The sequence below is a fragment of the Lepisma saccharinum genome, chromosome 10 (genome assembly GCF_977018435.1).
Source record: "Lepisma saccharinum chromosome 10, izLepSacc3.1, whole genome shotgun sequence".
Taxonomy (NCBI): Eukaryota; Metazoa; Arthropoda; class Insecta; order Zygentoma; family Lepismatidae; genus Lepisma; species Lepisma saccharinum.
In genome coordinates this window covers 30,541,797-30,556,728 of record NC_139238.1, presented here as the reverse complement: position 1 = coordinate 30,556,728, position 14,932 = coordinate 30,541,797, and the positions used below count along the sequence as shown (strand labels likewise).

The window sequence follows — 14,932 nt, the reverse complement described above, 5'->3', positions numbered from 1 at the left end:
TAGGTTTCATCCTAGGTGAGAAATTGTTCGAATTTGAAGGAAAGAGTACGAAAAGTTTTCCACACACATCAGCAACTGATACGCAGTATAATTTTCTTTTAATTCCACGGCGCTCTTTGCTAAGCTATCACCTTTCGCCATGTTGTTTACATAGATTACGTAATTTACGTGTATAACATAGTCTATGTGTAGAATATAGACTATCATTGTTTACGCGTAGACGCACATCACTGCTGAAATGTCTTTGGACTGAAATTGGCGATTTCGTTTCCGCATACACCCGCTCTGCTCTTTCTCATGTACTGTTGTCATCGTTGCTAATTACTCACCACTTAAAAGAAGACTTTCGAATTGCTTTACATGTTGCCGCAAACAGCAAAGCTCTATGTCGAATAGTTTCCTCACAATTGAAATCAGGGATGTTTCTTGTAGACACCCTGTATATGAATTATTCAATATAAAGATGTCACTTGTGTGGCATACTACTGTCAATAATAAAAACAGAATTATTCCTGAGTTAAGGGTAAAAGCAATATATATAAACTATAAATTAATTTGAAAACAGATGGGGCATTTGCCCTCCCGGACATATCTGGAAAATGTTCATGTAATTCGAAAGACGAAATTGTATTACAAATAATATTTTTCTTTGATTTACAGGTTGTAAGTTACAGCAATTAACTGCCATGTCCAACAATATAACGAGAGAATATTTTCACCAGATACATTAAAACCATGCTGACTGTCGTAACAATAGTGTAAGGGAAGACGAGATGTCGGTAACTGTTCATAAATAAATTGATAGATGTTTACGGAAAGGAAGGAAGGCTAAACCAGTACCTATTTAAATTGTGGACTCAAATCTGAACTTGTCAACAACGCCAAAGTATTTTCAAGTCAATTAATTTCAATTTTACGATTCTATGACCGAAAGGCAAGATATGAAATCTAACTCTGCCCCCTGCCCCACCCCATGAGAATGGAACCTGCCTAGAAACAAAATAAATTACATTACTTTACGATGATTTTGCTGTTTGGAAACTGTGAACGTTTTCCTAATGAATTTGGCCTGGGAATTCCGAAAATGACATTCTACCACAACAGCCACTGTACCCAGATCCTTCATTTAGTGGCGGGGAAAGCAATGACATGGAGTACTGCACAGAAGAGGAAACTGAACCCAAGAGCCATTTCCTGCATTCGCACTTAGACAATTTTTCGGCTAACGTGGGCGAACCAAGTGAAGAACGCGGTAAAAGGTTTTGGCAGGAAATCAGTGACATGGAGTGCTGGCTTGAGGGACGTTGATATACAACAGTGATGAGGGATTACCGTTGGACGTTGAGTGAGGGGACACGAGGTGCACGCAAGAGGAAATCTGGTTTTTGGAGCTACCAGCCAAGAAGGCAATTCACCAATAACATTTCGAACTTTTCACGAAAATTCACGTTCTATTTAAAGATAAATCTAGTTGTAGCGTACGCAAATAGCGTATGTAAATATTGATATTTGCGATGTATTTTTGCAATTTTTGAAAATATCTGACAAGGGGGGGGGGGGAGGGTGGATTGCATATTCATAATCATCATCCTCGAATTATGTTAGATCAGCTCTCATTTCCAAAACAACTCTCAACAAGTTTCGTTTTCTAGAGCAGTGTTATAGCTTGCAAATAAAAAATTAAAAAATTATAGTAAAATTAGAATTTGAATTGTTGTTTTTAGTGCACTTGATGCACAGATAGGCTTATTGAAAAGGACCTACAGTTTTACCACTGTGCAATGAACCTTCACAGGGAGTAATATTATAGTCAATGCAGAGTGCCATGAAGGGACATGAGTGCTGTTAGAGATTGCTCCTCCCCCCCCCCCACATGTGCGCGCCCAGGGAGGTTTAGAACAAATAGATGCATGCCGGGGTTGTTGAAATGATTTGGTTTATTTTACTTCGCTTTTCTGGAACTCTTGGCTAATCGCGAAGCTGAGAATGAATGATGAAATTGATGGGACACTCACGAAGAACACCAATTCCCAGGCCGGGATTCGAACCCGAGACCTCTGGCGTCGTATCGTTGACGGGTTTGCGTACGAGCAGACCCCCCCCCCCCAATCTTCGGCAAAATACTTGGTTTCTATATACAATTTAGCTTCTTTGATACGTGATAAGTTTGTGTTCTCTTACACTTTAATACTCTGAATATTGGTCGCAAAGAGGGTTTGTTGCAAAGCTCTTCTGATCCCTGTTTACTTCGTTGAGTAATTAATTATGCGTGCCAAACAATTGACTATAATATTTAACTTCTTGAATGATGAAAAACACTTCAATTCTTGTTTCGATATACTATATATTCTTGTACATTGTTTCCATCTTTTCTACATTTTTCTATCACATCTTTACTTTCACTAAATCGATATTTATCCTCCAGAAATTTATTTAAATTTCTTTCATTTAGTGCTGCCATCTATGTTTCTTTTTTGAAACTCCTACCTTTCCATCTCTCGTTGTTGAAATATATGGTTTGTAACAACTCTCTTGAAGCAAATAGCCACGCTTATATAATCAGAATTAAGGTTTTGGCACGGCTCAGGGAGGACACTTCGCTTTGGCGTCCCCAAAGGCCCTTAAGTCGTCCCTGACGCCATGTTTACGTTTCATCCGACAAAAGAATCTTATTTGTGGGAGAGAGAGAAGAGAAATTAATAACAACACTGAAATAGAGAAAGATGTAAGAATATGAGGAGAGAAAATTGGATTGAGGTAAGAAACAAGAGAGGAGAGGACAAGAAGGGAAGGAGAGAAAGGAAAAAGCAACGACAGAGAGAGAAAGGGGAGAAAGAAGCGAGAAAAGGAGTGAAAGATAAAGAAAAACAAAAGAGAAAGGCAAATAAAGCGACAACAGAGAAAAGAAGAAAAACTAACAGGAGAAAAGAGGAAATAAAGAAACAATCAGAGAGGAAGAAAGATGAGTGAGAGGAAAAGAAACAAAGAACTCCGCTCTAAATCCTTTGATCCAAATTGTTCCCCTTTTAACCCACCCAAATAATAATTTGGCAGAAGCAAGATTTTTGTAGCTAAAAGCAAATAGTTTCTTTTGTCGATATTATCTTCCTATCCAAAAGAATCAAAACCACTGTGAATCTATTATACTGATTCAGAACTATAAATAGTTAACCTCATTTGGTCCGTATGCTAAGAAAAACTTTATAATGAAGTGAAAAACTTTTTTAAATGAGTGAGAAACGATGGAACGGGAATTATATATTTATCTGTTCCGGAGGAGTCCATATATTAAAAAAGAACTGTTTAAAACTGTATTGAAAAACAGCCATATTTTTTTTAAATTCCAAAATATTTTTAGTACAAGGTGTACAACTTTGCTTCCGCCGTTTTCCGACAGGTGGCAACAACAGGAAGTAGCGGTCGAAAGAAGCAGATCGCAGACGTCACGCAGTTAGCTTGGACCTCTGTCAAGATAACCCCATTCAAACATTAGTCGAGTGGTGTGTGCATCGTGAAGTTGTTCGCGATTGAAAATGTCAGTGTACGAGCCAAATTCTCGCCATTTGCGGGAGGTTCTACTTTTTTGTTTCAATATGAAGAAAACTGCGGCTGAGGCTCATCGAATGCTCTCCACTACATATGGTGAGGACGCTATAAGTGAGAGAACCTGTCGTGAGTGGTTTCAACGCTTCAAGAACGGTGACTTTAACGTCGAAGACCGGCATAGTGGTGGAAGACAGAAAGTTTTCGAAGATGCAGAATTGGAGACATTGCTGAGTGAAGACTCGCGTCAAACTCAAGAAGAATTGGCACGATCATTGGGAGTGACACAGCAAGCCATTTCAAAACGTCTGAAAGCCATGGGTATGCTTCAGCATGACAAAGCACGACCCCACGTTGCCAAAGTGGTGAAAACGTACTTGGAAACATTAAGATGGGACGTCCTACCCCACCCGCCTTATTCTCCAGACATCGCTCCTTCTGAGTATCACCTGTTTAGATCAATGGCTCATGAACTGGCTGACCAACACTTCCGATCTTATGAAGAAGTCAAAAAGTGGATCGCCTCCAAAGATGAACAATTTTTTAGACGCGGCATTCGTACGCTGCCCGAAAGATGGGAAAAGTAGTGGCCAGCGATGGACACTACTTTGAATAATGCCTGGGTAAGCAATGTTTTTCATTACAGCGTCATATGTTTGGGGAAAAACGGCGGAAGCAAAGTTGTACACCTTGTACTTTTTGTTGACAGATTATTATACATGCCATTTCATTTTAGAATAGGTCAGTCACATGGTTTTCGATTTCTAAAGATTTTCATGTTTTCATATTTTCTTATATTATATGTATATGAGGAAGAGTGAAATGAAAACCTTAATTTCTTTTTTGTCTAGTAGATGTCTGAATATAAGGTAGGACAAGTTTGCTGTCTTTTAGCTTAGATCCAGTGGCGGCGATTAGGAGGCGAGGGGGGCAGTTGCCCCCCCCCCACTTTTCGCCACTTTTGCCCCCGCACTATGCTAAACCCTATCTACAAAGTGACATATACTGTCTTTGCCCCCCACCCCCCCGCGGTTTTGGAACCCAATCGCCGACACTGCTTTAGACCCGTTGCTTATCTGCATATACGTCTGACTTAGTGAATGTATACCTCAATAAGAAAAATCTTTGGGTATAAGAACCTTTAACGACTTTAACAACCTTTTCCTGCTACTCCTAAAGTAGGCAATAGTTAGGCTGGAGAGTTTATCTGAACTAACCGATCTCTAACCTTGAGTTAGTTTGATTACTCTCCTGATAAGAAGAATCCTTGAAATGCACCTGCAGTCAAAGCCACGCGAGGGTCCTTCCTGCGGACTGAGCCCATATGCGTGTGCATGTGGGGGGCGGAGGGACAAGGGGGTAAATTTGTCTCCCTAATACTTTTACTTAGAAATTTAATGTAGAGAGGTCTTATCGCCGTTTCTAAACAATATTGCACTCTTTTTTTTAAAAAAAAAAGGATGAAGTATTTTCAAGCCGGAGAGACACTGTACACACCCCTGTTTCGCACCCTTCAATACAATAAAACAGCGAGACGAGATTGAGTTTGTTTTTCAGTCTACTTTATGCACAGAAAGGCTAATTGGGACTGGGCCTACAGTTTAAAGCTGGATCCGATACACTATGTGCCTGCACCTGGTATCGAACCACAGACCCCTTGATTACAAGGCGACGACGTTACCACTTTTCTTTCCGCGACTGAACTTTTCTCTAGGCTTTTGCCCCTCTCCCCCTCCTAAGAGTATCTGCACAAGCGTATGACTGAGATCATTGTGTATCCACCTCCATCATCCGTAAACTTGCTGGTGTGTTAAGTATAGGAAGAAATACTGAATTTTTCTCTGCCTGAGAATTTATTTAAATCGTAGACTTCCAAGATACGTCATCATCAGCAATATGACAAAAAAGATGCATCTTGAAGGCCACTTTATCAGTGTTGCAGCCTTGAGGTTGTTTTGTTTATACCTCGTGTGAATTTGAGCTCCATACAGTCTGTCCTATAATTGTTGTCAGACTTCATGTGTGTGTGTGTGTGTGTGTGTGTTTACTTACTATAATTGCTCCAGCTGTCCCCATGACCCACGATAGGCAATATGAGCATCTGTCCCGATATCTCGTAGTCTCCGTGCATGTACAGAAATGGTACGGCAACCTCCACGTCGATCCTGTATTTATCAGGTTTGGCCCTGAAAGGAAGTGCACTAAAGTTAATACAACAAAATATTATCCGCACTCCAGTTCAAGACAAATCTGATTTAATTTTTGTTACTTAGCGTCGCTTTTCTTTCATTCTTGGCAATCGCGACGATGAAGATGAGCGATTATATGATGGAATTGATGAAGGGACACTCACAAAGTGTCTGTCCCAAGCTCAGGATTTGACTCGAGCCCTTGATCTTTGGAGGCGAGATCACATACGTTCCCAATGTATTATTCTATTAGTGCAAATTTTAGAAATCCGATTTCTACTGCTTGTTCACGAGCTAATTGCTTTTACAAGTCGTAAAAGAAACGAGTATAATTTTTCAGATTCTTGCATAAAAAATGAAGAGGATCCGACTCCGACGGAACTTTTATCCTGTATTTGCTTTTGAATACACGCTGATCACATCAATAGCAAACAGCCTGCAAATAGTTCCAATAACTTGCGTGAGAGTACGCTACTGTAAAATATACGACAGGGACATCTACGGCAAAAGTGTGAACTACGTGTCCTACATCGAATGTAATGATAAGACTGTAATGTTTATCTAACCATCATTAACTTGGACGTCCGGAAGGGGGGTTCAAGGGATGACCACGGCCCCCCTGAAAAATGAAGGTTCCCTTAGTTAGTAGTATACATAATTTTATTTCAGTCACAGTAATTTATGTTAATTATTGTAAGAGTGTTGAAGGAACATGATAATTTCAGACTGAAGCAGTGTTTCTTTTAGAGGGCATCACTATTATGGAAAATAATATGCCTCCTTTGCTCCCCCTCCACTCCCCCCTCCCCCTCCTCCCTACGCCCACAGTGTGTGGTCAGGGTGCGCACTTGCTTCCACTGAGATATCTGTAAAGACTTCAGATTATTCAAATTTTGAAATTGTAGCGTGAAAAAGTGAACGAGGGGTTCTGTGAAAGACAGCAGATTATGTACCTGTGCAAATTATCGGGGATACTATATGGGAAATTTATTAACTGGGAAAAAGCATCATGCCACTTTAAACACTGCCTCCTCTGAGAAAAAATCCTGCGGGCGGCCTTGTCTAGCTACACTATAAGCAGCCTACAGCCCCTGTATTGAGTCAGTTGCAATGGCGCAACCACAGGGGGCAGGAAGGGCTTGCCCCCAACCTTCGACGGAAGTCAATTCTAGGGGGGGCAAGGGGGGAAAACGTTCAAAGCCGTAGCTAGGGGATGGTATGAGTTGGCCTGAATGCCGACCAATCTAAATTTAAAAAGTTGTAAAAGAGAGAATACCATGGCACCCCCTGAAATTATTTGCACCCTATTAAGTCAATATTGTTTTCAGTTGCAAATATTGGTTATAAAATGTTCTTGCTTGGTTCGCTCGCAATGTCATTATTTTCTGTGTTGTATTTAAATCATATGGGTTGTGTATATGTATTGAATACACCTTGAATACGTACACAATTTTGTATTAGCATGTTGCATATGTATTTTCTTATTTTATGTTGCTCCATGTTGCATATGTGTAAAACATATCATGTACAGGAAAGTTATACATGTTATATGTACAAAACGAATTATCCTCGGAATGTATCTATCATTCATTTTCTGCCATTCAAAAATACAGTTTGTGTCTTTCTTTTCCATTATTAGCTAATGTGAAATTTGACATGTTGAAAAAAAATTTCAAATCGATTGTTCCAAACAAATGCTTTAGCACCGACTTCTACCCCCTTTTTGAGTAATTTATGAGGATAATAACGTCTTTGATAGTACTACTACTACCACTAGTAATAATAATAATAATACTTTTATTATTGTTGTTGTTATTGTTATTGTTATTATTATTATTATTATTATTATTATTATTATTGGTATTTCTATCCCGGTACTTGCCCCCCCAGACAAAAATTCGTGGTTGCGCCTCTGGTTAGTTGTGAATGGTGGTAGTTTCATGCAATTCGCCAATTATAATAATAATAATTATTATTATTATTATTATTATTACTATTTATTATTATTAATACAATTTACACTTAAAATACTGAATCAGATTATAATATTAATCTCGAAAGAAACTTTTCAGTTAGACTTGTCCAAATACCACAAAACAGAAGCCATATATCTTTGAATCACCATACAACATACCATAGTCTAAATAAATACCTATCATCTTATACCAACCGGAAAGATACTTACAGGTTAGTCAATAACCATTAGTCGGGATTACGGAATTTCGTCACAATAGAATTGACGTCATAATATGAGAAGAACATTCTATTATTACATTTAATATTTTAACTGAATTAGGCGGGAGCGTAACACCTTACCTCACTTTGACTATGTCGTAGTTGGTGATTCCATCGACGTGGAGATTGTGGAACGTGGAATCTATGGACACTGGACCGCTTCCCTGGATGACCTTCACTTTAGGCACCACCATAGGTTCCAGGGACAGTATCTTCAACTGGGGGATTCCTTCCAGAAAAGAAAGAAGAAAAAACCTTTGTAGCTGACATAAAATTATTAAGAAAACATTCATGGGGCGAATATAATGCGATTATGGTCTTGAAAATGTTAGTTAGTTAGTTACAACATTGTGAAAAAGTATGTGAAAGCTAACACCAGCTTAGACTCTGTGTAACAGATCGCTCCTTTTCATTTTAATTCGGAATTGTTGTTGTTCTCTCTATAAAAAAAGTTGGCTGGGAAACGTACGACACAAAACTCTATTTTCGATGCCGTTTTTAAAGTATTATTATTATTATATTTGTGAAGATTAATGAAATGGAAATTAACTTGAAAAACTATCAAGTCTTAATATGTACTAAGAAAGTTCATTATATAGTTTCTTAATATTACATTTATCAAAATAAAATCCAAGTGTGTGAGAGCCATAAAGATTTGAGAATATTGATAAACTCCTCTCTCATATTTGATGATGCAAAAGAGCAAAGACCATGCTTGGTTATATATTTTTCTCATGGAAAGTTTTAAAAAAAGATTTATCTTAATACTAATGAATTATGAAATCTGACAGCCAAGAATTACCTTAAAAAATTTGAATCAGTTTCAAAAACTTTTTATCAGGTTACTATGCACGAAGTTTAAAAAGAATTACTATGAACAGCACTATTCTATATGGCTAACACATTTGAATATGTCTACCTTAGAAGAAAGAAGAAATATGAAATAGATCAATTTTCTACAGAAGATTTTTCCGAATAGATAGTGAATACTTTTTGAATAATGTATCTTATGAAATTCCCAGAGGAATATATCAATTCTAACATGTCTCAAGAAGGCCAGAAGTTTAATAGCTGAACTTATGGAAAGCTACAATATGAACTAATGATTAAGTTTAAGATTGTAGAATCCATTGAATTGTTTTATAATTATGTATTCAATTTTGTAATCTTGTATCACCTATTTTGACATAGTGGTGTACCTGATTTTTAAATCGTGCTTAAATAAATATTATTAATGTACTATAAAGCTGTTTTGATACTGTAATAAACAAATTCGATTAAATTATTCATACGTGGCGATATACGTAAGCATGAATGTTTGTCTGGACATATCTTATGAAGAACCTTAATTGATTCTAGTGAAATGACAAGACTTATTTTACATATTTCATGATAATATGAACAAAATATGGAATGTTGCAAAGATACAACATATTAAGAAAACACACTTGTGTGTGTTTTACCTTTGTTCTTGCTGATCTGCTCCTGTTCTTTGTGAATAACCATTTTTCTATTTTGTACATCTCCTCTTTTCTCATGACTCACTTTTATTTGTATTCTGTATCTGTAACCTGACAAAGGTTAGATGAGAGACCCCACGTCCACAGAGATAAGTATTATTATACTTAAATGAAATTTTATTTTGTGAAATACACAAGGTCTGCAACAAAAGTACACCTTGTTGTTATGTTATTGTAATTAAACAATTCCATTATGTAGGTTATGGGAAAAGATGTTTCTGAAGTTTCCCCTCTTATAAATCGTTTTTTGTTCAATTTGAAGAGTGGCTAAGAGACGAATTAGTGAGAGCACTGGCGTAGTGATGTGGAAGCTGATGGAGCTGCAGATGCCCCCCCCCAAATGGTAAAGGCAAATCCTCCTTAAAATAAACCCAAATTATAATATTTGTCTTGCATTGAATTGATGTTTTAAGTCCACTTCAAGCACAGATAAGACTAATCAGTACTGGACCTACAGTTCAAAGTGGGATCCGAACCACTGTGCAATGTGCCTCCACCAGGAATCGAACCCTTTGATTACAACGCGACGACGTTACCACTACGCTATCGGGAGGCTATAATTATTGTCTTTGGATACAATCTTAATATAGTGAAAAGCTCCAAATGTACGAAATATTTTATTGTGTATCCCGCCCTTATCTACCTTTACAATTATAGCGCTCCCCGAAAATATCATGAGTGCGCTAGTGAGTGAGAGTAATGTTTGAAATTGCATTAAAATTTTCAAACTCACCTTCTTTCAACTTAGGACGTAGTTCATTTAGCACATCCTTGATACAGTTGTCCAAATTTGGATCATTCCTCTGGCAGATGTTGAAGAAATCGGCTGGAATAGAAATAAGTCTTCAAGGGCTTGGTATAATAGAATAATAGGGTATAGGTGAAAATAATATCAATACAAGAACAGGAGGAGTTGAAAAATGTCTGGTAGGAAATGTAACTCTGGTGCCATCATGCCACAACAGAAGACCATGTGAGTGTGTAGGCAACAGCGTCCACGTGACTTAGATGAAAGCCAATGCTGCATGAACAGAAAAGTGAATAAAGGCAGTAGATATAAGCTGATTGGTTGCTCTATCGTACAGTCACGGACACTTCTGTGGTGTAACAATTCCACTGAACTGAAAATCAATGGAATCATAACAACCCAGAAGTGTCCGTGACTGTACAAAAGAAGACATGTTGTACAGTTGTCTGCAAAAAGAAATGAAACACTCTGAAATATTCACTTCGCGCATGACTTATGTGTGTTGCCTAACTCTATGGATATGGCCGGCCTGCTATTGTAGTTCCTATATCGCCGTAAAGTTAGGCAACACACATAATGTCATGCTGGTAAGCGAGTATTTCAGAATATATGAAATTATTTTTATTTCTGATGTCTGTACACACTTGGGTTCCGGGTTCCTAGACGTCCCGGAAATTCGGAAACGTCCCGGAAATTTCGAAACGTCAGGTTTTTTGTTAGGACGTCCCGTTGTCCCGACAAAAGTCCTCGGGGCAGCTTTTTGTTCCGTGTTTCAACGATAGGAATGGTTGAGTCAACCTTGTCTTACTATTTTCTATTTTCATCCGTACTGTAGAAGTTTAACCCACTGTGGTAAGCTATGGATGTACATATTCCATAGCAAGAAACAGGGGTGCTCATCCCCCCAAGGCCAATGGCGCATCCCCCCAAAATCATGTCATGCGTCCCCCCTCAAATCATATCATTCGCGCCCTCAAACCACATCGTAATCCCCACAAAATATTTAATTACGACAGCGTGTCTACCAAAAGTAACTTTTTCCTTAGCTTTACTGAACATTATAATTGATATGCCCCTCCTCCCTAAACAGGGGGCGGGTGCCATCATTCAAGACCACCCCTAAAATCGTTCATCATAATCGAGAATATCGCGTGGATCCCACTTTAAACTGTAGGTTGAGTCCCGATTAGCCTTAGAGTGCATAAAGTGAACTTAAAACACCAAATCAATCAATCGAAAATATCTCTTGTCTTGTAATGCAGGTTTAGTATAAAAAATCATATTCATCTCAATAAAGCACCAAACACACACCATAGCAATAAATCACTGCGAGCGAAGCGAGCAAGAAAATTTTTCCATCCATTTCCTTGCAGCCTTTGAAGAATATTAATTTAATGAGGTGTCAATACTTTCTTAAGATCCCGGGATATTTAGTCTTTTCCCTTTCCAGCTTTTCCTTTGGCACATTCGGGGTCGAAAACGTGTGGATGCCTTATCGCTAAATACAGTCTCCAAAATGTAATGTTCGAACTCTCTCTCCACTACAGAAATCCCTTGACAATCTAAGATTTAACACTTTATCAAGAAAAATATCCCCCTTTAAATTTCATACTCAATCCTATACCACAAAAATTTTCATGCCAATTTTAGACTTACTGTTAATATTGAAGAGTGGATATTGCCTCCTTCAAAAAATTAATTCTCAGTCTCCACACCAGAATTTCCGCAACAGTCTAAGACAATAGTAATACACAAGAATTGGATACCCCTTTCAATTTAATGCTACTCGCCATAATCTAAGACCTAGAGTTGGATACTGTCCCCCCTCAAAGTTTAATTCAGAATCCCCCTCAGGACCCACGTGTCAATTAAGGCCTAATATGTACGAATTCGATATCCCCCCCCCCTTTCGATAATGCCCAAAACAATTTCATTTCTTCATCTAATGCATTGGTTATATCCAGTATTTGATTGGGGGTGCATTTTTTTGGGGGGGGGAAGGTGGATTAAAAATTACAAAAATTGTAAGTACTCAACTGAAAATGTAGTACTTTCGGATGACCTAAATTTCTTAAATGAGGCAATAAAAGCAATGGATTCACAAATCAAAATTGTATAATTACAATTTATTTCACAAAAACCCAATACTTATGGATGAATTGAAAGAAATGAAAAACACACCATACAAATAAGAATCCTTCATAGTAAGTGTTCAATGTGAAAATTGAGCCCGATCTGCTTCTTTTATTAAAGTAAGAATGTCCACTTGAATTTCTGTATTTGAAAGTCTCAGAAGGTGAAGCAGTGAAGAATCTGCCAGTCGGCTTTTGTAGCGGTTCTTGATGAACTTCATTGAAGAAAAAACCCTTTCACACGTGTATGTGCTACCGAACATCGATGTTATTCTTTGCCCAAAACTACGAAGGTTTGGAAAGCGTTCTTTTGAACGCCAGGGCCTCTTTTCTTGCCTAGTTTGAAGGAACACATCGCCTTGCAAATCACAAAATTCAAGTTGGAGAGAAGTTTCTTGTTCTTCGATGTTAACGCAAAGAGGATTGCTAAATAGCTGGAAGTGATCATTTCATATGGCTCATTTCGATATTTGCACAAACTTTAACAATCAGTCACAGTACAATCCGAGTTGGAACACTGGAAATCTCTTGGTACTTCGTGCATAGTAAAACAGATATCTATAGCGCCGCTCTGCAGTTTGTTTCTAAAGACAAAGAGTGAAGCCAGAGGTGAAGCCTTCGCGGAAGCGGACGAGCTCATTCCGCATAGCAAAGGGGTGGAATGCATGGTGTGAAAAGAAAGTTACGTCACTTTAGATTCTTCTGATGATGATTATTGATTGCAAAATCAATTCTACCAGTGATATTGTCTTTCTTCACAGAGCTTCCGTTCCTTCAGTAAAAATAGAACGTATTTTACTAAAAATACATAAAATTAATGTATTTTGCAAACTGGCTTTGCGTGTCGCCAGTTGGAAACCCCTGATCTAATGGATTAAATATGGTGCATTTAAAATTTTTACATATATTTTGGAAAAGATATAAATATTGAATTTTATATTATTTGAAGGGAAAAAATCCCCCCAAAAATCTCGATGACGCAACCTGCGCCATAAAACCCCCCTTGCGGGCACCCCTGGCAAGAAACTCTTACAATCGTTGCGGAGAATCTAATTATGAGGGCAACTCGACACCGCTGACTTGGTGTTCTGCGCGCACAACGAAACTCCTTGGGCAATTAGATAATTCTTTTAGCTAACCATGCTAACGCGAGAACAGGAAGACTGGTTATTGCAGTTCTGTGTTTGCTCCTACATATTTGGCTTTTAACTGAAAATGCCGAAGAGAAAGTGTGAATTTACGGATGCATTGAAATCTATGTACTACAGTAAAACCTCGTTAATCCGGACCCCGATAAGCCCGACAAAAAAAAACAAAAAAACCCAGCAGAATGCAAGGCTAGAAGTCAACAAGAGAATTTCCCAAAGAAAAGGCAGTCAACCACTGATGAAATTGTTTCCCGCAGATTTTGTACTGTACTGTACAGTGTATTTAGGCCTATGCCCTTTAAATACACCATAATAAACATGTTTTGTTGCTATGAACCGAGTTTTAATGCACTTTCTACTGTTTTTTTTAAAGTTATTTCAGTTAATCCGGACTTTCGTTAAACCCGTCAACTTATCCTCCATTAGTCCGAATTAACGAGGTTTTACTGTATTTTGTTTTGAGTACCTCTAAATTAATTTCAATGTGAATAGCCCAGAAATGTTTCAATTTAATGTACTATGTTATGTACATTTTCCCATTGATCCATTCTGTGCGATTGATTAACTTAGGAATAAGTAAAAATGAGTGATACTAGAATATGGCATTAAAAAATTAAAACTTTACATCATTTAGTGTGAAAAGCTCTATAAATACAAGTTTCCTTACTCTATTTTTTTTCCAAAGAAGATGTAATCAGTAGTCAAGCTTTAAAACAAGGTATAGCACGTTCCGTTCGTAGATGGGCGTATTGTGCATCGTAGTCTTAAAAAATAAGTACCCCGTATTTTTTTTTCTGAAATATCTTGGAACCCTAGTACACACATAACACAAAATGTGTCAAATGGCACAATGTTTTGACTTCAGGACACACTAAAGTCCATAAGGTGCTAATGATGCACTTGTGGTGCAACACAATACGCACGCACATTAATGTATAAACGCATACACTTATCAGCTGCTGTTCCGTATGACACATTACATATTCTTAATTTGAACAGATCAGACACAATAAATTACAAAAGATTACACGTTTAACTGTATGACTTGTGTACAGTCACGGACACTTCTGGGTTATAGTAATCCCATTGGAAGTCTATCGGATTACAACAACCCAGAAGTATCCGTGACTGTACCAAAAGTGCATCAGCCTTGAATTGATGCATTTTGAGTTTTTTATTGATTTTTAATATTTTACATCGATTTTCTGCCAATATTTGGCTAATCATGGGCAATTTCCAATATAACTTTTTAGACCAAGATATATTAGTAGTTATATTTTTTACTCCAGTAGAGGCTTATTTGCACATGGGGTTATAGTCCCCTAAATTCCTTTAAGTCCGTTTCTGAATATAGCGTTATAGCAGTACTGGATTACGTAAGTGCAAGGAATAATTGTAGGTGTACATTGTGTTTTAA

The 14,932-nt window shown here is 37.8% G+C and overlaps 1 protein-coding gene across 1 annotated transcript in view; it reads right to left on the bottom strand.

Annotated features, from left to right (window-relative positions):
- LOC145993849 (protein takeout-like) overlaps positions 1–14,932 on the bottom strand; it is a 35,195-nt gene that overhangs the window by 7,670 nt on the left and 12,593 nt on the right. Inside the window, exons 2-4 of the mRNA XM_083129703.1 lie at positions 10,221–10,313; positions 8,049–8,196; positions 5,596–5,729 (exon numbers count right to left, since the gene is read on the bottom strand). Coding sequence (XP_082985829.1) covers positions 5,596–5,729; positions 8,049–8,196; positions 10,221–10,313 — 375 coding nt within the window. The remainder of the gene's footprint in view (positions 1–5,595; positions 5,730–8,048; positions 8,197–10,220; positions 10,314–14,932) is intronic.